At 37.2% G+C, this 25,067-nt stretch overlaps 2 protein-coding genes across 5 annotated transcripts; one reads left to right on the forward strand and one right to left on the reverse strand.

Moving 5' to 3' along the window:
- The first annotated feature begins 863 nt into the window (after nt 1-863).
- Nucleotides 864-7,993, forward strand: LOC113317014 (ATPase family AAA domain-containing protein At1g05910-like). Its single transcript, XM_026565171.1, has 11 exons — nt 864-967; nt 1,159-1,435; nt 2,203-2,304; nt 3,102-4,937; nt 5,027-5,215; nt 5,336-5,478; nt 5,906-6,151; nt 6,337-6,523; nt 6,688-6,753; nt 6,847-7,096; nt 7,207-7,993. Exons 2-11 carry the CDS (start codon nt 1,211-1,213, stop codon nt 7,722-7,724), a joined length of 3,762 nt encoding a protein of 1,253 aa, XP_026420956.1. The 5' UTR covers nt 864-967; nt 1,159-1,210; the 3' UTR covers nt 7,725-7,993.
- A 190-nt stretch (nt 7,994-8,183) lies between these two features.
- On the reverse strand, nt 8,184-24,311 carry LOC113317041. 4 transcript variants are annotated; one of them, XM_026565191.1, is made up of 18 exons: nt 21,705-24,311; nt 20,585-21,104; nt 19,967-20,117; nt 19,676-19,786; nt 17,052-18,300; nt 16,101-16,620; nt 15,517-15,667; nt 15,209-15,319; nt 13,228-13,816; nt 12,015-12,534; nt 11,310-11,460; nt 10,998-11,108; nt 10,176-10,551; nt 9,745-9,984; nt 9,311-9,380; nt 8,895-9,076; nt 8,616-8,682; nt 8,184-8,541 (listed from the first exon to the last, which is right to left on the reverse strand). In XM_026565191.1, exons 1-18 carry the CDS (start codon nt 24,132-24,134, stop codon nt 8,381-8,383), a joined length of 7,710 nt encoding a protein of 2,569 aa, XP_026420976.1. In that variant the 5' UTR covers nt 24,135-24,311; the 3' UTR covers nt 8,184-8,380. The 4 variants fall into 4 exon arrangements, 3 of the variants coding, with proteins under 3 accessions (XP_026420976.1, XP_026420975.1, XP_026420974.1); XM_026565190.1 differs by having other exon boundaries at nt 8,895-9,073; nt 10,161-10,551; XM_026565189.1 differs by having other exon boundaries at nt 10,161-10,551.
- Between the last annotated feature and the right edge of the window lie 756 nt (nt 24,312-25,067).

Below are 25,067 nucleotides of genomic sequence, written 5' to 3' on the forward strand. Positions count from 1 at the left end.
CATCCTCTTTCTTGTTTTACCCCTTACAATTTCCAACATTAGAAACATTAACTTAATTATGGTGATAACTACCTATAATAAATAAGGGTAATATATGGAAAAACCTATCTTGGAATTAAAAGTCCGCCTATCTAATGGGACTACAAATTTTTACAACTCCGCCTATGTATTGGGGACGGAGGGAGTATAAGTATCAAGTACTAAATCCCAAATCTAGAGAATTATAAAAACAAATCCATATAGCTCAATGGAGAATTGAACAAATTTAGTAATCCTCATTGTAGTAAAGGAGTATGTAGTAGAATTTTAATGAGTATACTTCAAAGTGTTGAAAATCTAGAATAACTTTTCGGTAACACATAAAATAAGTTTTAAAAGCCTTTCGTTTAAGATGTGGTCGTGCAACATACATTTTATATGTGGCCCATTTATATTTTTTTTTAAACATATTTAATTAAAAACCTATCCTTCTAAATCTCGTTAAATGTTTTACGTTTCGAGAAAAAGTGAGGAGTTAACAGCGAAATAAAAATAAACAGTTATGTAAGAAAATTGTTTTTAATTCCTTTTTCTTGCTTTACAAAACGTGTCATCATATAAAAATGGGTCATATCATAGCCGCATTAAAAAAAAAATTCTCAAAAATAAAAAAATGAATTTGACGGTAAATTTCCATGTTGTATATTTATAAAGGTTGACCTCCTTGCTTCTATCATTGTACAATCCACATTTTTTTCTTTCTTGCTTGCTTTCTCGTTCTAGATTTTCCTTCCTCCTGTATTTCTTTTTCTGATTTTTTGTGTTCCCTCGGGCCCAAACATAAAAAGGCACGTGCCTTAACCCACACTCGTTATACAAACAACAACAGCATCGACTCTCTCTCATTCTCTATATCTACTCCAACAAAACCACCAGCAGCCAAAGAGTTCCTCACTTTTCTCTCTGCTTCTCTCAATGGAAATCTAAGGTTTGTTTCCTTCTCAATTAACCTTTTACATTCACGATTCCCTTTCGTTAATCTCCCTAAACTCATCAATTTCATCGTTATTTTTCAATTAGGGTTTCACATTACTCTCTATCTCCTCCTCCTTTGGTTTTTATCAGAAAATGATAATAAAAGTGACTAATCCGCATGATAATCATTTTCTGTTTTTGTAGGACAAAGAAGAAGATGATAATAAGGTTTTGATTAAGTTTATTAATAAAAGAAATGGAATCAAACGAAGGGATTAGAGCTGCTTCTGCTCCTGCTCCTGTAAGAGTAAGTGATAGGATAAGAAAAGCACCTAAAGCGTATGTGAATAGGTCTCTTATTTATTATTCTCCACATACTCTGAATCGTCGTCATAAGAAGAGTAAAAGTAAGACTAGAACTGCTGCTTCTCAAATTGCTAAGATGTTGAGGCCTGGTGCTGAGAGAAATCGTCTAACTAATGTAAGTTTCTTACTCTTCTTCGTATTTCTTAGTTTCGTTCTACTTAATTTTCATGCGGATAACCTATTCAATTGATTAGTTTTTAATTAACCTAGTTTGGCTTGTGACTTGTGATTTTGGTGAATCTGTCTTCGATTTTAGGCAGTCATGGATGTTCTTTTGTAGAAAATGTAAGCTACAATGGCAAAAGTCTATTTCATTATCACTATCACTAAAAAAATTTAGCTTGAATTAGAGAAAAAGAAATGAAAAAGACAGATTTCAGTTTTTTAGTTGGTCTTGATGTTTTAGGTGTGCATGTCAGTTATATATGAAACTGAGTGTTCAGATTCCTTTAAAATGGAAATTTTGGTTATAGGCACACATAATACTGTTGGGATTGTATTGTCAGCTTTATGTAACCGACAAGTTGACAAGCTAGTTTGTTTAGTTAGCAAAATGGAACAGGTGGCTGTTTGGTTGGTTAAGTAAAATGTTGGGTTGAAATATTTTTGTCGCTATTTTGAACTTTTAAGAATGTTATATAGCTCGGCTTGTGGGGTGAATCTTTTTGTTCTTTTTTCTTTTTACAAAATATAGTAGAGTAGTGGTTTCGGCTTTCAAGGATTTTTTGAAAAGATGGGTTTGGACTTATTGAGTAATTTCAGTTAGTGTCTTTTGTGCCACATTTGGTTCTGAATTTATTTGGCATGTATATGCTTATTATAAATGGAAGTTTCCTTGTCACTGACATATTATCATTCCCCCTTTCTTGCTTTTGTTTACAGTCAGTTGGGACAAACCTTCGACGTTCTACCAGGAAGAGGAAGCGTTCAGGACAACTTCGAGGTTACCAAACAGATAGTTCTGCATCAGATGATGACCTAATGGTGAAACTCTATGCTCTCACAAGTGTGGAATGACTTATCTAGGTTGATTATTAGGCGAGTCCTGATCCTTGGGAAATTGAATTGAGCACCCATAGTCGATGATAAGTAAAGATAAGTAAAGATAAGTCAAAAATCTCGGAATCAGGAAATCATAATTAATATTATGAATTGGTTGGGGATTAGCCAGTTAAGGAGTCATTCACTAGTTCAGTAAATAATAGATGGATTGTCGGCAGGTGTTTAAATGATTTTTGCTTCATTTATTACTTCCATTCCCTTATACAGGATATAGTTTCTGTAGATTATATTTTAAATGCGTGAACCTTTTTATATAAATTCTTGGCTTGTTTTCATCCCTTAATTAGTGATGGTGTATGCCATCGTTTTCCATTTTTTAGCTTCTTTCATATGGGAATAAACTGTTCATGCATGAGCTTCTTTGGTAGGTTCTATGTTTGTCGATTACATTGATGCTTTAATATAAAAAGGTTTTTTAATACTGTTTTTCAAACTTTTCTTAATTTTCTGTCTCATATGAAGGCATAAACAAAGGTCACAGAACAGTATACTAGATTAGATCTGGGAATTCTTTCATTTATTATCAGGATTTGTATAGTCCTTTTCCCACTAGTCTATTAGGATTTGGGATTTCTGTTACTACAGTGTTATAAAATCCAGATTAGAGTAGGATCTCAATAAAATAGTCACAAGTTAATTTTCTGTATATGTCAAAGCTAATTGATTAACGCCAACCACAACATTGCATTATGGGAATAACTTGCTTGAATTATATGCAGAGGCCAGCTGAGTTTCGTACGAGAAAAAGGGTTTCAAGGATAGCTAGTCAAGACGAGTTGTCACCCTCTCCGAGACGTAAAAAGGTGTCTGATGACAAAGGCATTCCTCGACGTGAAGGATTACGACCTCGACGTTCCAAAATGATGTCAAAACAACAACAGCCTTATGAAGGATTTGAAGATGGCCAGGATACTTCAGAAGAGCGGGTTGGTCAAGATGAAACAGAAAATGGCAATGATGTAGAGGATGTTGGTGATGGGGAGGAGGGGGAGGAGGAAGATGTCGATGATGAAGAGGGTGAAGAAGAAGATGAAGAAGAAGAGGAGGAGGAAGAAGAAGAAGAAGAAGAAGAAGAACAGGATGGGAGAAGGCGATATGATCTTCGCAATCGTGCAGAAGTTCGAAGGTTGTCCCCAGAGAAGGAAGGCAAACAAAGACAACGATCTCCTCGAAGAGTATTACATCAAGGAATGAGTACTAAGAGTAACAAGGATGTTAGAAGGGGTGGAAATCGAGTTCATAAACGCAATCGCGTAACCAGGGCTGAGGATTCAGATGACTCTCTTCTCGTGGATGAGCTTGATCAAGGACCCGCGATTCCCTGGCCACGTGGCGGAAATAGAAGTGGTGCACCATGGCTTTTAGGAGGGGGGCTAGATATGCATGGGGCAACATCCTGGGGGTTAAATGTGGCTGCTTCTGGTTGGGGTCATCAGAGTGATGCCTTTGCTTCATTGACTTCTGGAGTGCAAACTGCTGGACCAAGTTCAAAAGGAGGAGCAGATATTCAACCTTTACAAGTTGATGAAAGTGTAAGCTTTGATGACATAGGTGGACTTTCAGAATACATCGACTCTTTGAAAGAAATGGTCTTTTTCCCCTTGCTCTATCCGGATTTTTTTGCAAGTTACCACATCACACCTCCAAGAGGTGTTCTGCTGTGTGGCCCTCCTGGAACTGGAAAGACTCTGATTGCACGAGCGTTAGCCTCTGCCGCTTCAAAGGCTGGTCAGAAAGTGAGTTTTTACATGCGCAAGGGAGCTGATGTACTTAGCAAATGGGTCGGCGAGGCTGAGAGACAGCTTAAACTACTTTTCGAAGAAGCACAGAGGAATCAACCGTCTATTATCTTCTTTGATGAGATAGATGGCCTTGCTCCAGTTAGATCGAGCAAGCAAGAGCAGATCCACAATTCCATTGTATCAACTTTGCTCGCGTTAATGGATGGTCTTGATTCTCGTGGGCAAGTTGTTTTGATTGGAGCTACTAATAGGATTGACGCCATTGATGGAGCCCTACGTCGGCCTGGTCGGTTTGATCGGGAGTTCAACTTTTCTTTGCCTGGCCTTGAGGCACGTGCTGAAATATTAGACATTCACACACGCAAATGGGAGCAACCCCCTTCAAAGGAGCTAAAAACGGAACTTGCAGCTAGTTGTGTAGGTTATTGTGGTGCTGATTTGAAATCCCTTTGCACAGAAGCTGCTATTCAGGCTTTCCGTGAAAAATATCCTCAAGTTTACACCAGCGATGACAAGTTTTTGATTGATGTTGATTCAATTAAGGTTGAAAAATACCACTTCCTGCAGGCTATGTCAACAATTACTCCTGCTGCCCATAGAGGCTCTGTTGTACAGTCAAGGCCCTTGTCATTAGTAGTTGCACCTTGCTTACAGAGGCATCTCCAGAAAGTTATGGGTCATATATCTGAAGCTTTTCCTACTCTTGCAGCATCATCAGATACGATCAAGTTTTCTGTATTTTCATATGGTTCTGCAGTTCCTCTTGTGTATAGGCCTCGTGTTTTGATGTGTGGCGATGAAGGCGTAGGCCTGGTAATGATCGCAGAAACACTTTGATGTTTAGAATTTCTGGTGATAGTGAGAACACTATCTAAATTTACTTACTGCTTTTAGTTTTACAGGACCATATCGGGCCTGCTGTTTTGCATGAACTGGAGAAGTTCCCTGTTCATTCTTTAGGGCTTCCTTCTCTTCTCTCTGACCCCAGTGCAAAAACACCGGAAGAAGCACTGGTGCATATATTTGGTGAAGCAAGGAGAACCCCACCCTCTATTTTGTATTTACCTCAATTCCAGCTTTGGTGGGAAACTGTGAGTATTTGCTTAACTTATTTTGATTTCTTATAGCTTATGCTTACGTCGGGTGCGTAAGACTATAATTATGTACTTAGTTACGTTTGTGTTCTAAAGTTTCCTATGGCTTAAATTCAGGCACATGGTCAGCTTAAAGCAGTCCTGTTGTCTCTTTTAGAAGAGTTGCCAAGCGATTTCCCTATACTATTATTGGGGACATCATCTGTTCCACTCGATCAACTGGACGAAGAAGCTTCATCAGTTTTTGCTCCTCGTAATGTGTATGTTATACTACATCGTGCCTTGGTAGTGTGATTTGTGTGTTAGCATATTGAGTGTTAGGAACAGATGTTTGTTCCAGAGTTCAATTGAACAGTTGCATATATGCTCTTTATCTAGAAAACCTGCTTGCTACAATTGCTGCTCTATAGTTTATTCCAACCTGTATGTGAAATCTTTTCTGAAACTATTAGCAAGCTGTCGAGGTTTGCTGATGACGCATACTCTTAGTCCCTACGAAATGAGATAACTGTATCCGTGAAAGTCATAGGATTAGATGATGAAAATAGCGAAAAACTTGATTATGTAGTTACAGTTTCCACTAGCCAGTTCTTCCTAGTTTCTTTGGATTAAGTATAACCTTTATTGGTTTTTGTAAAACAGAGTAGTTATGTTTGATTCATTTCTCATATTACTTTACCTTCACAGTTATCAACTGGAGAAACCAACATCCGAAGACAGATCTTTGTTCTTTGATCGGTTGGTTGAAGCTGTCGTCTCTATCTTGTCTGAAGGGACCACTAGCAAATCCGAAGAGCTAAAATCTCTTCCTGAACTTCCCAAGGTACCAAAGGCCCCAAGTGGTCCAAAAGCCTCGGAGCTCAAAGCCCAAGCAGAAGCGGAGCAGCATGCTCTTCGCCGTCTGCGAATGTGTCTTCGAGATGTTTGCAATCGGTGGGTAAAAATCTATTAACATCTTTATCTGTTCTCTAGATCTTGTTCAGAGTTCACGTCTTAAATATGCTTGCTTAAGAAACCTCTGAAAGTCATTGCTGGCAAAATATTTTAATATCCCGATCCTTCCATATTATGGTGCCATAATGAGAATTTTTAGTTATGCCTGCTCTTATTTGGTGCAGGATTCTATATGATAAGCGCTTCAGTGCTTTTCACTATCCTGTCCTGGAGGAGGAGGCACCAAATTATCGGACCATAGTTCAAAATCCCATGGACGTGGCTACTCTGCTGCAGCGTGTAGACTGCGGGCAGTATATCACGTGTTCAGCATTTGCGGTAGATGTTGAACTGATTTTGACAAATGCAAAGGTGCTGATATTTAAGTCTAGATATGTTTTTCCAGTTGATTTCTTTTGAGTTACTTATGTTTATTTTCTACATGATGAACCTTTTTCTTTGAAAAATAATAAATTTTGTGCACGACTAGTTACAAATCTGCTCGAGTACTAAAAGTGCTTTTAAGCTGTTATTAGGCTTACAATGGCGAAGATTACACTGGAGCTAGAATCGTTAGTAGAGCATACGAGCTTCGTGATGCAGTAAGTGGTTTCTTCACTTGTTTTAGCTGTAATACACAGTTTTATAGTGTTATATATCTCAGTTCTTCTTGTTAACATAATATCTTCTGCTAGGTACAAGGCATGCTGTCACAGATGGACCCAGCATTGATCAAGTTCTGTGATAAGATTGCCTCCCAAGGGGGCCCAATGAGTGTGCCAGATGACGTTGGAGGCCTGGCTTTCCCACTTGCGCCCGTTGTGCAACCGACAAGTGTTACTAGAGTAAGTGCTCGACTCCGTAATGTCCAACCGGAAGTGAATCTGACTCAAAGCTACGAAGCATTAAGGCGCTCAAAGAAGAGTCTTGATACTGAACAAGCGGGTACATATGTTTTCTATTTCTTTCTTCTGTTCGAACTTTATCAGTCTGATTAATGGTTCGAGTTAAACTGACACTGTCCCGAAACTGCAATCTCCAACTCTTCTCTACAGCTGGCATCAGCGATCATCATCAAGGTTCAGTAGTGGTTGAAGACAAATTTAGGCATGCAGAATTGGGCTTGTCATCATCATCAAGGCCAGAACCATCATTGGCATCCCTAGAACACCTCCAGGCAAATGGTACCACCACTACCTTGGAACCGGTAACTCAAGGGACTAAGGGAAATTCTCCTTCCGCTGCCACTGCCACTGTGGCTGCCTGTGATGAGCAGTTGGAAGAAGTTTGTGGGAACGAGCCTCCTCCTCCCACTGCAGGAAACCAGTGCCAGGAAGATGCTATCATGTCAGATAGAGAGGAGATCTCTACCAGCGGTAATGACAAAATCGACTCTGTGAAGCTGCAAATGGTGAAGCTCACTGAAGGCTACGGTGTTCCGCAGCTTGAAAGGCTTTACACACGTATGGTGAAAGCCGTGCTCGAAACCAAAAAGAACAAAGCGAAAGATCACGATAAGATTTCAGCTTTTGAGTTTCTGTCGAAGTTTGCTGGAAACCTTGCAAATTTCTGATTCTTGAAAATAACACCCCTGTTCCCGTTATGTTCTCCAACATAATTACTTCTTTTTAAAGTATAGAAGTTGTGGTTGGAATGGGAGTCTCTCTAGTGAATTAGATTATGTTAGAAAATGAACTATGATTAGAGCCTGTAGCGTTGTTACTAATTTTCTCCTTGTTTTCCATTTCTTTCTCACTAACCCAATTGGTAGGTTCTCATTGTTTCCTGTAAATTAATTTCAATGAAAAATTGTTGCATTGCAACATTTTATTTGTTTAAAAATGCATTAAAAATTGCCCTCCCATATTAATTATCAAATTTGCCTCGTTCACTTTGTCCTCAACTTGTTTCTTTAATGGGATGGGTTTATGGAACAGGAGTAAGTTAGTCTACAAAAAGTATAAGGAGAAAAAACGGTGTGGTGTAATGGTGTATAATTATAACATGTTAGTCAAGTAGGTTGATCGATACGTTTTTAGGGCGATCTCGCCTTTGCAAAAAGCCCGTCAGTTTAAAATTTCAAGTAACACTGTAAAGTGTCTCAAGAAGTAAACAAGCAGGGCTGATAGGATTTCACATCAAAATAAAGAGAGGATGATTGGGCTTACATTATGTACATCAATGCATGCAAGCTACTAGGTGTAAGTTCTAGAAGAACGAAATACAGATTTAACTAAAAGCGTCGCCTTGTTGCATGGCATGCATTTTGGTCAATACGCGTGCTGCAGCTGATTCCCTTGCTTCACGTGGATCTGGTTTCACATGACCACCTTCTGAACACTCGAAGTCTAACCCTTGCACTACTACTCTAGCATGAAATCCTTCTCCTCCTGAACAAACAAGCTTATGAGAGACTTGCACATCACTATATTACGAACTGGAAATGAAAGAATACCAAGCTTACCATTTGAGAGCAATAAATTGTATGTTGGTAAAGTCCAGTTATTTTGCCTGCATATAGTATCCAAATCCTGCAACAACAAGAAACAAAATGCAATACTACATCGATGAGTACAGATGATCTAACTCTGAGCATGAAGATTAGTTATCCAACTGTTGCAGTAGCAGTAGTCGCCAAACGAGCATTAGGTATTGCTTTACACAAACAACCAATTAACAAGTAAAAAGAAAACAGTTGCCCATAGTGTATTTCAGTAACAACATTCTTATGCATGCAACTTACCTTGCATGCATTTGGTAGATTTAGAACTGCCTCTGATAATTTCTTGCTCTTCATATCCTGAGGTAGGTTTAATGTCCCAAAGTGTGGGTCGCTTTCTGTGCTATTCTGCAAGGAGGCTCTAGTGATTGCAGTGGTACAAGCATTTAGAATGCTTTCAAGCTTTTCTGTCAAATCACCATCTTCTACAAAGAGAAAATATATTAAATTAAAGCATGAAAGTTTAGTTAACACTTGATTTATGTATCAGGAATATATTAATCCTTGGCCGAGATGGCGTCGTGTTATATAATGAGACACATAATGCATACTTGTATTTCTATAATGAAAAATACTAAATTAACGTGTTGCATGCCTTACATGTTCAACAATATAACATGAAAAACTAAACTAGATGACAACAAGGACGAAAATATTACCATTTGGCATTGTTCGCAGATATCTTTCACAAATAGCTATGTGATCCTGTAGGTCTCGTTGAAGACCAGACTACAAAAACAAAGAAAGTCATTCAAACACAGATGAAATCAAGAAGAATATGTTTGGTACAAGACGCAAGAGCAAGGTTGGACTAATTAACATTAACCATTCCACATATTCCATAATGAAAGAAAACTGGCAAGCCAGGGAAACTTGCTGCAATTTTCATGATTATAATCTTTCATTGCTTTCATCTTTATCAGTGACATCCACTAGTGGAGAACTGGACCACGGTGGGCCAATAACACTCGTATTTTTTCGTAATTAGCCGATTTCGAGTTTCATTCTATATTCATCATCTAAGGAATAACAACTTGTTAGAAAACAAAAGTTTGGTATGCTATAAATAACTATAAATAAGAGAAGTGCATACCAGTTCATTGCATCTTGTGTGAAGCATTTTCAAAATAACCTGCAACATTTCACGCATTTTTGAAGGTAAAATTCTTGGTTTCTTTTGAAGATTCTGCGTAATAAACTCATAAGCTTGTTCTCTGGGATTTTCTTCTTCACCAGAATTGCCCATATTTAAATTAATATTTGCGCAAGGAACTTCTGCACTTGTGGTTCTTCCACAGATTGCTGCCTCTTTCGCAGAATCAACCCTGTCCACCTAGCAACAACATTAGAAGAAATTATAGCCGTGGATGACTAATACATAACTGAACTTAGCTCTAAAACGAGCAAAAATAGAAATTCTTCAGATCTAGGACTACGATTACTCATCAACAGTTATGACCCTTCATACAAAGCAGCTATTGTTCGTTATATCCATGAAAACAAATGTACCTGAACTAAAGGTACCTCATATATGCCAACTCTTTTACGAGTACTTCTGTAATTACTATCAATAGAGGACTTCATCTTTTTATGGATGTGAATAACGGGATCCTTATTCGTTGTGGCCACATTTCTATCAGCGTTTCCTCTTTCAGTTGTGGTTGAGTTTACTCGTTCGGTGGTAGAGTTCTTGTTTACTCTTTCAGTGGTAGAGTTCTTGTTTAATCTTTCATGTGTCCAATTCTTGTTAACTTTTTCAGCTGGGGACTTCCTTTTTTTGTTGACAACAATATTTGAAGTGCTCGGAATAGCAGGAGTCTCGCAGCTCTCAACGAGTATCTCACGGTCGGAATCATCAGTTTCTATTGAATAGTCTATGTTCGCTTCTTCCAGTCCTGCCCTGCAGACAAATTCCTCATTGTACAGTAATTATTAAAGCAAGATGACACCCATTTGTACAGGAGCAATGAATCCTAAATTCTAAATTAAACAGATTCAAATGCATAGTTTCGGTAGTAATACAAAAATGTAAGGCAAATCCTAGAATAAGACGCAAATTTTAAGAAATTGTAACCAAAAAACTGACAATCAACAGCTTAAGAAATTGTAGGAGGAAAAAAAAAAGCAAGTGAAACACATGTTGTCCCCTAAAACCTGTGTTCACTTTCCCAGTTACTTAGTTCCAAGGCCTTCTAGTTTGGTATATGTTTGTGGATTTTGACAATACAACAAATACTAATTAAATGTCTGGATCATATCGCTGTCAGTCTGACGAATTTATGGACACCAAAGAAAACTCAGATTGACAAATTAAAGATATATAATATGATAAAGAAGTACTATTACCTTGGAAGCCAGTCTGATAAAACCGTAGCATAAGGTAGCAAATGGAAGTAGTTAACAACTTCACAAACAGAACAACTTCCATATTCCATCTTGACCAATGGACCGTGCAAGCTTCACAAACGTAAAAATAAGTCACATTGTCAGCATAATTTGTTGTGAATGATAACTAGGTAGCGAACATACAAATGTGTTCATGTAAGGTTTCGCAAGCCAATGCAAGTGGATAAGCTATAGTGAAAGAACATAGAAATATCATTCAAGATGAACAGTTGATGCCAAGGTTATATAAATCTTTGAACCTTACTTACCCACCTGTTTATAGCATCTTCAATAGGAACCTGAGTTAGATCCTCATGGAAAGGTTTCGTATACTTCATCAAATAGAAACAAGCAGTTGACTTCTCTGCAATTAGCGAGGGCACAACTTCTCTTCTCAAAACCCTGAGATCCGCATGACCAATGCCTGTTCGATAGATACATACCACCAGTAATCAGTAACAACTGCAGAAAATACTAGCCAACCACAACAGCTCTGCATCATACATTGCTGGTTGATTCGACCAGATATATAGAAACTCGATGCACTTCAGTTCATCCTATTTTATTTTTACTCTTTTGTTTGTGCTCTTTGAGATTATCCATGGAAACTATTCCAACCATTTAGAAAACAAGTGAAAACAAGGGAAATTGTTCAAGACTATATATTACACAAGCGATTCTTTTTTCTTTCTTTAATTGCATCATGATGTATCTTCTTATAAGAAAAATGCTTCTGGGTGATATGATCACCCCATGTAAGTAGCGGTTGTTTCAAGATCACACTAGGAAACCAGGCTCGGTATTATATGTTAAACGCGATCAACTTTCAAAACTTCAAATTTTAAATATCAAGATGTAGGAATCACTTACTATCAATCCTTAAAAAAATGCTTTATAAAAAAGTTAGACGTTAAAAAGCAAGTGATGCCTGAAATTAATTGTTAATAATCTAGAGACATTGTAAGAGAGATGATTTACCCGTTGCTTCCTTAACAATTGAAAATGCAATTCGACGGTAGCTCACTTCATCAGCATTTATATCACCTCCTGAAGGCCATTTTCTAATTTTCTTCTTTTTATTTCCTTTTTGTTTCTCCGACTTGTCCTCCAGTTTATTACTAAAACAATCATTGGCTTCCTCTATCAGGGACCAAACTCCCTGAGTTGTAGAACCGTAGACCAAAAAGCAGTTCCTCATGCTGTCCATCAGAAATACAGCAACTTTGGAAACTGGCCATCCCTCGGTACATGGAGCATCTTTCGATGCATCTAAACTTAAAGAAATCTTGCAAGCATCCTGTATCGCTTTTTCCGTGGGTGACAGAAGGTCCTCTGGTTCATTTGATAAGGACTTACATCTTTGCATGAATTTCATGTGTTCCAAGAGACCTGGTGTGGCGTTGACCGACACTTTGCAGAAAGATTCAAAATCCAGGAACTCAAGGTGTGGAAATTGTTTCCTATGGTAGTAGTTGTAAAGCAACACGACTGCATGCATCTGGAGACACTCAAAAGAAACACCATCAGCAAATTTGAGAATGTTGCTCCACTATAAACAAAAGAAACCATACAAACCACATGAGCACAAATTTAGCCTGTACTCTAATGAGTGAATCTGATTTCTTATATTATATCAACCCATTTAGCATTCAATATATTCTTTTTGATATATCTGTCTCTCTCCTTTCTTTTTAAACAGTATGAAAACTAAACCCAAGCTCCAACTACGTCTGAATGTTAAAGTTGACCACTCCAAAAAGTTAGAAACTTCTTAAACTCTTTCATGGAAGTTCACATTATCAGCTCCAACTATGTCTTAATCCCCATTATAGTAGCTAAATCAATCATCGTCCCACCCTCATCACCTTAATATTTCAAACAGAAAATAATTTGTCTGAAAAGTCAACAGCAAGTTGATAACAGAAACACCCACCTGTTCAGGGTCTCAATTTTTAGGGAGGAGGTCATTCAGCAGTTAACCATTTCTACAAGAACTTATTCTTTTGAAATTTCATCGTTCAACATAAACCTATTCCAAGGGTTTCCCTGAATGAAAGAATTATATGGTTATCTCATCAACATGGCCTAATCACACACAGCTAAGCGAAAACTAATGCACAAAGAGTACATGCAACATGTGTTCAACAAAGAGACTGAAACCACAGAAGAGAAACAAAAGAAAGAACGATACCTGTTTAGCAATGGAATTTTCCAAAGAAAGAGAAGATGAATCATCAAGTACTTTTGAAGAAGAGGATATAACATGTAGAGCTGGTAAAGCTGGTACAACTAGGTAATCAAGTAAAGCCTGAACAACATTGTCAGCACTAATTGCTTCTTCCATAAATGAAGCTGAAATAGATGAGTTATCGACATTCCTTTCATAAGAATCCTTTCTAAGGCTTTCTTCTTCTATTATCTTTTCAACCACTGGAGGTATGGAACATGACTCCACATTCATGTCTGTAGGCAACTTTATAGTGTTTTCTACTTGTGTTACTACTTCTTCACAAACTTGAAGTAAGGAAGATGAATCAGCTTTTTGAGTGGTTTCTTCTCCTGTTACTTCTTCAACAATGTTCGCAGAAGCTTTGTTTAGGTTTTCTGCTTCTTCTTCGACCACTACTTCTTCATCTACTTGAACTAAGGTAGATGAATCAACATTATCAACCTTTTGTTCTTCTATTACTTCATCCATCACAGGAAGTACTGAAGATGAATCACTGTCAGAATCATCAGTCTCTACACAATCCTCCATGTTTGCTTCTTCGAGTCCAGCCCTGCAGGAAAGCAAAATTACAAGCATTGTAAGGGAGCACCAAATCTTATGATTTTATTATCTATAAATCAAATTGCGTAGTAACAGTAGTAACTACAACCACCTAAAACCGATCCTCAAATGACAGTCAAACAGAAACTCTGTCGAAGCACTTAACTCCATCACATTGATCTACACTAATAAAAGGAACCACAGGCTAAACACCGTACTCTTGCAACTTGTCAACCTTTAAATAGCTTTTACAAATATATCAGCTATAGCAACTGAGAACAGAACTACAGACTATTAGGCTTTAAGTATTCTGCAGTCCTGAATAAGAAAAATCACTCAGTTTAAAATGGATGCACTGGAACCACAGCATGCAAGTAAAGAGAACCAAGGAAGCGTCAAGGAGCAGGATGTTTATAGTATTCCTGGAAATTTATGTAAATAAATTTGAAACTATAACTTATAAGGTATTTTCAAGTTTTCAACACAGTTAAGCTTTAACCAAAAACTAAGTAGTTAATACTAAAGCACTCAAAAGCTCCAGATGGTTGTTTCTGTATCATTTTATGTATCCATGTATCGAACAGACAGCAGATGAGTGAATGAGAGTCATCCCATACCACCCATTTGAAGTATTTATCTGAGAGATTTGGTACCAGCTCAACTGTGTGTATATATGGCACTCCTTTTCTGCTTAAAAGATCCCCTTTTTCATTTGTTTTTTTATTCTAAGAATGAAGCAATCATTCATCTACGCATGTGAAGCAGTAGTCTTCAACAATTTTTTGAGAGTTAAAAGACTTTTCTTACAATTCATTTTGGTATTTTATAGAACTTGGGATGATGAAGTTTGCAGCTTTGGATCATTATGGGCTTAGATGATTTGTGTTAATGTGAAGGTATACTGGAGATATCTGAAAAAACTCACATGTGTTTTCTAAAACCTTGAATGATCGAAATTGTCCATGGAACAGATAAGAAGCGAAGAAATTGGCAATGGAATAATGGAAATATGGCTCCAACCATTTGCTGTTTGCTTATTTCATCAATTGGCAATCGGAAACTGAACAGTTCAACTACTCATCACCGTAATCAACAACAAGTTAAAGAGGATATTTACCCTTATTAACAATCCAGAATATTCACTTTACCTTTCAAGGATCACACTAAAAATGCACTCTTCTACACCATTCTCTATATTTAGCTAACTGCACATCTGAAAGAACAATGTTCCAAGACATTTTCCCAGTTACTTAATTTAAACTAAAGGTATCTAGTTTATAAAAATATCCTGAGTACAATCTAAATGTCTGGATCATATCATCGTCCTAATTACCAATTTATATACCCGCAAAGCAATTGAAGAACTGACAAAAGAAAAATATATATTATGATATAGTATTACCTCGGAAGCCAGTCTGACAAAATCCCAGCATAAGGTAGCAAATGAAAATAGTTAACAACTTCGCAAACTGAACAACAGCCATATTCCATCTTGACCAATGGACCGCGCAGTCTTCACAAACATAAAAATAAGTAACATCATCAATTGTCAGAATAAAAAGTTGTGAATGATAAGAATGTACATCCATGCTAGGTAAACAAAGCTAGTGCAAATGGATATGTTATAGTGAAAGTATACATAAACATCATTTCAAGATGAACAGTTGATATATAAATGTTCGAACCTTAATATTTAATTTTACTTCCTACCTGATTATAACATCTTCAATAGGAACCCGAGTTAGATCCTCTCGGAAAGGTTTAATACACTTCATCAAAAAGAAAGAAGCAGTTGACTTCTCTGCACTTAGCGAGGGAACAACATGATTTTCCAAAACCCTCAGATCCGGCCGACCAATGCCTGTTCCAAATATACAATCACTCCATAGTGAGCAACTTCTGCAGAAAATTGTAAGTATCACGGAAGCTCCGCACGAAAAAAAGCTAGTGGTTGGACCAGCGTAATCTGGACCTTTCCCCTTTCATTTCTTTTTTTACATTCTAGAGCTTATGTACGAATGCGCAGTATTGAAAACATTATTTAAAAAGGTTATCTTCCTTTCTTCCGTTGCATTATGCTATATTTTAAAAGAATTTAGGCATTATATAGTTTGTCATTCAAGAATGCACTAGAAAACCAGGTTCTCTTATATATGGCAAACATGCTAACATCAACTTTCACATTTTCTCATATTTAAGATACTCTCAGCTAGTCCTTGGCAGAAACCACTAAGCATGTGATGCCTAGAGATAATCCCTGATGATCTAGATAGATTGCAAGAGAGATGATTCACCTGTCGATTCCTCAACAATTGAGAATGCAAGTTGACGGAAGCTCACTTGATCAGCTTTTATATCACCTCCCGGAGGCCATTTTCTGAGTTTACTCTTTTTGTTTCCATTCAGTTTCTCCAACTTGTCTTCTAATTTTCCATTAGAATAATCATTGGTTTTCTCTATGAGGGACCAAACCCCATGAGTTGTTGCGTTGAACACCAGAAAGCAGTTCTTCGTGCTGTCGGTCAGAAAAATAGCAACTTTTGAAACTGGCCATCCATCGGTACATGGAGCATCCTTTGATGCATCCAACTCTATTGAAATATTGCAAGCATCCTTAATTGCTTTCTCGGTGGGTGACAGAAGGTCCTCTGGTTTATCTGATATAGATTTACATGTTTGCATGAATTTCATGTGTCCACAGAGACCTGGGATAGCATTCACGGACACTTTACAAAAAGATTCAAAATCCAAGAATTCGAGATGTGGAAATTGTTTTCTGTGGTAGTAGTTGTAAAGCAACACAACTGCGTGCATCTGAACATTCAAAAGAAATATTGACTCAAAAGTCCAAAAAATTGATCCACAATGAACATAAAAAAAACACATTCAGAAAGAAGGATATTCAAGAGAAACCTGGCTGATGCAATTCAAATTATCAACATCTTCAACCATTTTCTGGTGGTTGAAAGTTACGGACTATTCAGATACAGTGAGGAGGTCGATCCAGTACTGAGTCAATCAGCATTCTACCATTTCTTACAAACAAAACCTACAATCTTCGCTAATCTAAAGGTTTTTCTGATTGATTAATTTATATTGCATTAGTGAATCAACAGACAGAGCATTGAGAAACACACACACTGGCATTAGCAGATGGTTACAATGCAGCAGATTTAAGTCAGCCCTAACTATGAATTCAACAGAGAAAAAGAAAAACACGAAAAAAGCAAAAGAAAAACAATTACCTGCTTTGCAACCAAAAGAGAAGCTGGATCATCAGGGCTTCCAGAAAAAGAAGATTTAACAGGTAAAACTGGTTCAACTAAGTACTCAAGTAAAGCCTGTACAACATCCTCAGTTTGAATTGCTTCTTCTTCTTCCACAACTGAAGCTGAAACAGATGTCGAATCAATATTCATCTCATCAGAAGCTATTTGAAGGCTTTCTCCTTCATCTACTTTAGGTAGAAAAGATGAATCAGCTTTTTTAAGGGTTGCTTCTTCAGATACTGGAATTATGGAAGATATATCCATATTCATCTCTGTAGAAGCTTCTACTAGGTTCTCTTCCTCGGTTACTACTGCTACGTCTACTTGGAGTACGGAAGATGAATTAACATTTTTAAGGTTTTCTTCCTCAATTCCTTCTACAAGTACTTCTTCAACCACTTCATGGACAGCAGATGAATCCACATCCATGTCTGCTGAAGCTTTGATTAAGTTTTCTTCACCTTCCATTACTACTGGTACTTCATCTACTTGTAGTGAAGATGATGACTCAGTTTTTTCAAGGTGTCTTCCTACAATCACAGGAACCAACGCAGATGAATCCACATTAACGTCAGCAGAAGCTTTAATCAAGCCTTCTTCTTCCACTACAACTGGTTCTTCATCTACTTGAAGTAAAGAAGGTGAATAAACTTCTTTAAGGTTATTTTCTTGTATTACTTGTTGAATTGTTGGAAGTACTGAAGAAGGATCAACGTTCATGTCTTTAAAAGCTTCTATTACATCGTCTTCATTTACTTGGAGTAAGGAAGATGTGTCAACATTCTCAGTGGCAATTGCTTCTTCCATAACTGAAGCTGCATTAGATGAGGAATCGACGCTCATTTCATTAAAATCTTTTCTAAGGCTTTTTTCTTCTATCACCTGTTCAACCACTGAAGGTATGGAAGATGACTCCACATTCATGTCTTCTTGTTCTTGTATTACTACTTCTTCTTCACCATGAAGTAAGGAAGATGAATCAACTTTTTGAGTGTTTTCTTCTCCTGCTACTTCTTCAATAATGTCCGTAGAAGCTCTAATTAGATTTTCTGCTTCTTCTTCGACCACTATTTCTTCATCTACTTGAAGTAAGGTAGATGAATCAACATTATCAACCTTTTGTTCTTCTATTACTTCTTCCATCACTGGAAGTAAGGTAGATGAATCACTGTCAGAATCATCAGTCTCTAGACAATCCTCCATATTTGCTTCTTCGAGTCCAGACCTGCAGGAAAGAAACAAATTATTGCATAGTGAAACGAAATTACAAGCATTTGTAAAAGGAGCAACAAAACTTATGATTTTGTCTATTCTATAATTTATTTGCATAGTAATTCAGTAGTAACTACAGACACGTAAGACCAATCCTCAAATAGCAGTCAAACACATAAATTCTGTCTACGTCACTTAACTCCATCACATTGATAAAAGGAACCATAGGCTAACACTGTGCTCTTGCAACTTGTCAACCTTTAAATAGCTTTTACAAATATAGCCGCTAGCAATTGAGAACAGTGTTAAAGACTGTTAAGGCATTCGGTGATTCAGTATGTAAGAGCTTCAAGTTATTATTAATTCCTGCGTGAACAAGACCCTATTTATACAGCATATGCTGCAGTCCTGAGAAGTTAAGAGAACCATGGAAGCATCAAGGTGCAGGATGTCCATAGTATTCCTGTAGTTTCATGCGAAATAAACATGACAGTTATAGCTTATATGGTATTTTCAACAAAGATAAGCTTTAGCCAAAAACTAAGTAGTTAAAGGAAGAAGTGTAGTATTACTAAAGCACTCTAATGGTCCAGATGTTGGTTTGTGTATAATTTTATGTATCTATGTACTGAACAGGCAGCAGATGGATGGATGAGAGTCATCCCATACCACCCATGTGAACTATGTATCTCAGAGATTTGGTACCAGATCAACTGTGTGCTTATATGGTAATCCCTTTTCTGTTATCCTCTTTTTACCTTTTTTAAATCTAAGATTGAAACAATCTTTCATCTGTGACTGTGAAGCCGTAGTCTTCTAAAATTTCGAGAGTTGAAAACGTTTTTTCTTACGAAATATTTCAGTGTTTTATTGAACTTGGGCAGATGAAATATGCAGCTTTAGATCACTATGGGTTTAGATGGTGCATGTTACTGTGAAGAAGATACTTGAGAAATCTGAATAAAATCACATAAGAAGCAAAGAAATTGACCACACCATTTGTAGTTTGCTTATTTCTACAATTGGGGATCCGAAACTGAAATGGTCAACAAATCACCAGCAATCATCATAATCAATGATAAGTTACCCTCATTAACAATCTGGAATATTCGCTTAACTTTTCAAGGATCACATCAATATCTACAAAGAATCTAAAAATGCGCTCTTCTACACCATTCACTACATTTAGCAAACTGCACATATTTATGAAAGAACAGTGTTCCCAAACTTTTTCTCAGTTACTAACTTCAGAGATACCTGGATTCTGAAAATGCCACAAGTACAGTCTAAATGTCTGGATCATATCGTTGTCCTTGTTACCTATTTATATACTACACAGCAATTGAAGAACTGACGAGATAAAAATATATAGTATGACATAGTATCACCTTGGAAGCCAGTCTGATAAAACCCCAGCATAAGGTAGCAAATGGAAATAGTTAACAACTTCGCAAACTGAACAACTGCCATATTCCATCTTCACCAGTGGACCGTGCAAGCTTCACAAACATAAAAATGAGTCATATCATCAATTGTCATCATAATATGTTGTGAATGATAAGAATGCAACAAACATACAAGTGCATTCATGTTAGGTAGCCCAAGCCAATGCATGTGGATTTGCTATGTGAAAGGATGCAGAAACATTTGGACCTTAATATTTAATTTTACTTCCCCACCTGTTTATAGCATCTTCAATAGGAACCTGAGTTAGATCCTCGGGGAAAGGTTTAATACACTTCATCAAATAGAAACAAGCAGTTGACTTCTCTGCACTTAGCGAGGGAACAACACGGTTTTCCAAAACCCTAAGATCCGCCCGATCAATGCCTGTACCAAATACACAATCACCCCATAGTCAGCAACTTCTGCAGAAATTTTAAGCATCACAAGACCTCTGCACAAAAGATAGCTGGTTGGTCGGACCACCATAATTTGGAGCTTTCCCTTTTCTTTTTCATTTTAAATTCTAGAGCTTATCTACGAGAACTATTCAACAAAAAACAAGTGAACGGAATTGAAAACACTATTTAAGAAGTTCATCATCCTTTCTTCCGTACCATTATGCTATATATTTGAAGTATTTAGGCATTTGGATTAACCCAGTTAATTAGTTTGTGACTCAAAAATGCACTATAAAACCAGGTACTGTACTATGTGGTAAACATGCTAACATCAACTTTCACAATTTCCTGCTGTAAACATACTATAAAGTAAAGAATACGTTAACCACTAAGCGTGTGATGCCTGGAGATAATCCCTAATGATCTAATTAGATTGTGCGAGAGATGATTCACCTGTTGCTTCCTGAACAATTGAGAATGCAAGTTTACGGAAGCTCACTTGATCAGCATTTATATCACCTCCCAGAAGCCCTTTTCTGATTTTATTATTTTTGTTTCCTTCCAGTTTCTCCAGCTTGTCCTCTAGTTTGCGATCAGAATCATCAATGGTTTTCTCTATGAGCGACCAAACACCCTCAGTTGTTGCACTGAACACCAGAAAGCAGTTATTTGTGCTGTCGGTCAGAAAAATAGCAACTTTTGAAACTGGCCATCCATCTGTACATGGAGCATCCTTCGATGCATCCAATGCTAGTGAAATATTGCAAGCATCCTGTATTGCTTTCTCCGTGGGTGACAGAAGGTTCTCTGATTCATCTGATACGGACTTAGATATTTGCATGTGGTTCATGTGTCCACAGAGTCCTGGTGCAGCATTCACAGACACTTTACAGAAAGATTCAAAATCCAGGAACTCAAGATGTGGAAATTGTTTTCTGTGGTAGTAGTTGTAAAGCAACACAACTGCATGCATCTGTAGACACTCAAAAGAAACATAGTCAGTAAATTCCAAGAATTGCTCCACAATAAACATAAGAAAATGTGCATTCAGAAACATAGATATTCAAGAGAGTCTTGGCTTATGCTCATCATGGTCCAACACTGTCAACCTCCCTTGTCCACGTGGTGCTCATGGAAAGCCTCTCAAAGATTTTTGAATAAAGTGCACTGCCTCAGCAAAGAGTGCTATGATACTAAATAAAAATGGACCATTCCCTTATCAACTCTAAATGACAGTTCAAATTATCAGCACGTTCAACAATTATTTGGGGGTTGAATGTTACAGACTTTTCAGTTGTAATGAGGAGGTCAATTCAGTACTGGGTCAATCAGCATTCTCCCATTTCTTACAAACAAAACCTACTACAATATTGGCTACTATAAAGGTTGTTCTGATTGATTAACTGATATTGCATTAGCTAATCAGCAGATATAGCATAAAGAAACAGAGCTGATCGAATACACTCCCGCATTCACAGAAACTTACATAAAGCATATTTAAGTCGGCCCTAACTATGAGTTCAACAGAGGAAACAAAAAACCACAAGAGAAAAACAAAAGAAAGAATGCTTACCTGTTTAGCAATCAAAAGAGAAGTTGTATCATCAGGGGTTCCAGAAGAAGAAGAATTAGTAGGTAAAACTGGTTCAACTAAGTGCTCAAGCAAAGCCTGTACAACATCCTCAGTTGGAATTGCTTCTTCTTCTTCTTCATCTTCTTCCATAGGTGAAGCTGAAATAGATGTGGAATCTACATTAGTGTCATTAGAAGCCTTTTCAATGCTTTCTTCTTCATCTACTTCAAGAAAAGAAGAAGCATCAGCTTTTATAAGGGTTGCTTCTTCAGATACTGGAATTATGGAAGATAAATCGGCATTCATCTCGGTAGAAGCTTTTACTAGGTCCTCATCATCGTTTACTATTGCTACGCCTACTTGGGGTAATGAAAATGAATCAACATTTTTAAGGTTTTTTTCCTCAGTTTCTTCTGCAACTACTTCTTTGACCAGTGCATGTGCAGCAGATGCATCAACATTGTTACGGTTTTCTTCCTCACCTTCTTCTGCAATCAATTCTTCAACCACTGCATGTGCAGCAGATGCATCAACATTTTTAAGGTTTTCTTCCGCATTGTCTTCTGCAATCACTTCTTCGACCAATGCATGTGCAATAGATGCATCAGCACTGTTAAGATTTTCTTCCTTAACGCCTTCTGCAATCACTTCTTTGACAAATGGATGTGCAGCAGATGCATCTACATTTTTAAGGTTTTCTTCCTCATTGTCTTCTGCAGTCACTTCTTGGACCACTGCATGTGCAGCAGATGCATCAGCATTGTTGATGTTTTCTTCCTCAATGCCTCCTGCAATCACTTCTTTGACCACTAGATGTGCAGCAGATGCATCAACAACTTTAAGGTTTTCCTCAATTTCTTCTGCAACTACTTCTTTGACCACTGCATGTGCAGCAGATGAATCCACATTTTCATCCTCAATTTCTTCTGCAACTACTTCTTCACCCAGTGCATGTCCAGCAGATGAATCAACATCCATGTCCGTTGAAGCTTTGATTAAGTTTTCTTCTTCTACTGCTACTGGTACTTCATCTACCTGGAGTAAAGATGATGAATCAGTTTTTTCAAGTTCTGCTTCTTCATTCACTGGAATCAACATAGATGAATCCACATCCATGTATGCAGAAGCTCTTTCTAGGTTTTCTTCATCAACTAATTTTTGTTCTTTATCTACTTGAATTGAAGACGATGAATCCAGAGCTTCTGGAATCAACATAGATGAATCAACCAGTGCATGTGCAGCAGATGCATCAACATTGTTAAGGTTTTCTTCCTCAGTTTCTTCCGCAACTACTTCTTCGACCTCTGCATGTGCAGTAGATGCATCAACATTTTTAAGGTTTTCTTCCTCAATTTCTTCTTCAATCACTTCTTCCTCCAGTGCATGTCCAGCAGATGAATCAACATCCATGTCCGCGGAAACTTTGATCAAGTTTTCTTCTTCTTTAACTGCTACCTGTACTTCATCTACTTGATGTAAAAATGATGAATCAATTTTTTCAATATTTCCTTCTTCAATCACTGGGACAAACGTAAATGAATCCACATTCATGTCTGCAGAAGATATTTCTAGGTTTTCTTCTTCGATTACTGATGAATCCAGAACTTCTGTAAGGTTATTTTCCTGTATTATTTCTTCAATTACTGGAACTAGCAACGATGAATCAACATTAACCTCCACAGAAGCTTTGTTCGGGCCTTCTTCTTCATCAACTACTTTTTGTTCTTCCTCTACTTGAATTAAAGATGATGAATCCAGAACTTCTGTAAGGTTATTTTCCTGTATTAATTCTTCAATTACTGGAACTAGCAATGATGAATCAACATTAACCTCCTCAGAAGCTTTGATTAGGTCTTCTTCTTCTTCGTTTACAGCTAGTTCTTCATCTGCTTGAAGTAAAGAAGGTGAATCAACTTCTTTAAGCTTATTTTCTTGTATTACTTCTTCAATTACTGGAACTAGCAATGATGAATCAACATTAACCTCCTCAGAAGCTTTAATTTGGCCTTCTTCTTCTTCGATTACAGCTAGTCCTTTATCTACTTGAAGAACAGAAGGTGGTGAATCAACTTCTTTAAGGTTATTTTCTTGTATTGCTTCTTTAATTGGTAGAAGTAACGAAGATGATGGATCAACATTCAAGTCTATAAAAGCTTCAGTTAGGTTTTCCCTTTCTGTTACTTCATCTTCATCTACTTGGAGTGAGGAAGATGAGTCGACATTTTCATTTACTTGAAGTATTGAAGATGGATTAACAACATTCATCTCTTCAGAAGTTTCTATTAGGTTATAATGTTGTTCGATTACTGCTTTTTCTTTTCTTTTATGGTAGACAATTACTGGCTTTTGTTGGATTACTGCTTGTTGTTCATCTAGTTGCAGTGAGGAAGACGAATCATCAACATTCATGGTTTCTTCGCCGTCCGCCATTAAAATTGGGAAGATTATGGAAGATGGAAATGCAAAACTAGGGTTTCAAAAAGAGTGTAGAGAGAAGGGATTAAAAAGAGAGAAGAAAGAGCGAGAGCTTACAAGAAGGATCATTCATGGAGGAAATTTATGAGGTTCGTACAAATGTACAATGTCACGCATGGCGAGTGGGTGGGAACTGGGAATATGTTCTGGGAAACTGTTGTGTGTAATTATAAGACAAAATTTATGTCGCAGAGACCTTTGGAGTTTTCCAAATATTTACCAGGCCACCCCCTTGAGTTTTTTTCTTTTTCTTTGAAGCAACACCTTTGGAGTTTTCCAAAAATATTTACCAGGCCACCCCCCTTGAGTTTTTTTCTTTTTCTTTGAAGCAACACCCCCTTGAGTTGTACAGTAATACTAGATTACTGCTACAGCAGTGAAGGCCGACGATGAAAAGGAACTGCTTTTTAATAAAATGATACTGAAATTGATCGATTTCAATCAATCTGATGGCTATCTTAAAGAATTTTAAGCTGTGAATCTGTTTGTTTAATGGTGTTTGACTGAAATTTATAATCAATTTGATTGATGATCCCAAGTTTGAGCTTAATTTCATGAAATTGTGATTTCCAAAAAACCAATTTCAGTTTCTCTGCACAAACATTGTGACGGAAAAACTCACCATTTTTTCATCACTAAGGGACTCCTCCCTTTGGTCGTCGTCAAAAAGCTTTCCCGGCCATTGAGACCAAACTTTCGAAACCGACATATGGGATTAGGATTTTTTTTTTGTTCCTGTTGACACAATATTGGGTTTATTTATTTATTTTTTTTTATTTTTTTTGGTCAATCAACAAATTTCAATTCATTCAAATCAAAATACTGGTTACATGATCGCTTATAAGAATAGCAAAAACATCAAAATACAAGATGATTAAACCCCTAATG

The sequence above is a fragment of the Papaver somniferum genome, chromosome 10 (genome assembly GCF_003573695.1).
Source record: "Papaver somniferum cultivar HN1 chromosome 10, ASM357369v1, whole genome shotgun sequence".
In the NCBI taxonomy this organism is placed as follows: Eukaryota; Viridiplantae; Streptophyta; class Magnoliopsida; order Ranunculales; family Papaveraceae; genus Papaver; species Papaver somniferum.

Coding starts and splice junctions, on each gene's coding strand:
- LOC113317014 (XM_026565171.1), top strand. CDS start 1,211: ATGGAATCAAACGAAGGGATTAGAGCTGCTTCTGCTCCTGCTCCTGTA. Junction 2,305..3,101: donor CATCAGATGATGACCTAATG/GTGAAACTCTAT, acceptor AATTATATGCAG/AGGCCAGCTGAGTTTCGTAC. Junction 4,938..5,026: donor GCGATGAAGGCGTAGGCCTG/GTAATGATCGCA, acceptor TTAGTTTTACAG/GACCATATCGGGCCTGCTGT.
- LOC113317041 (XM_026565189.1), bottom strand. CDS start 24,134: ATGGCGGACGGCGAAGAAACCATGAATGTTGATGATTCGTCTTCCTCA. Junction 15,668..16,100: donor AATTGTTGAGGAATCGACAG/GTGAATCATCTC, acceptor TATTTGGAACAG/GCATTGGTCGGCCGGATCTG. Junction 10,552..10,997: donor TTATCAGACTGGCTTCCAAG/GTAATAGTACTT, acceptor ATTTGTCTGCAG/GGCAGGACTGGAAGAAGCGA.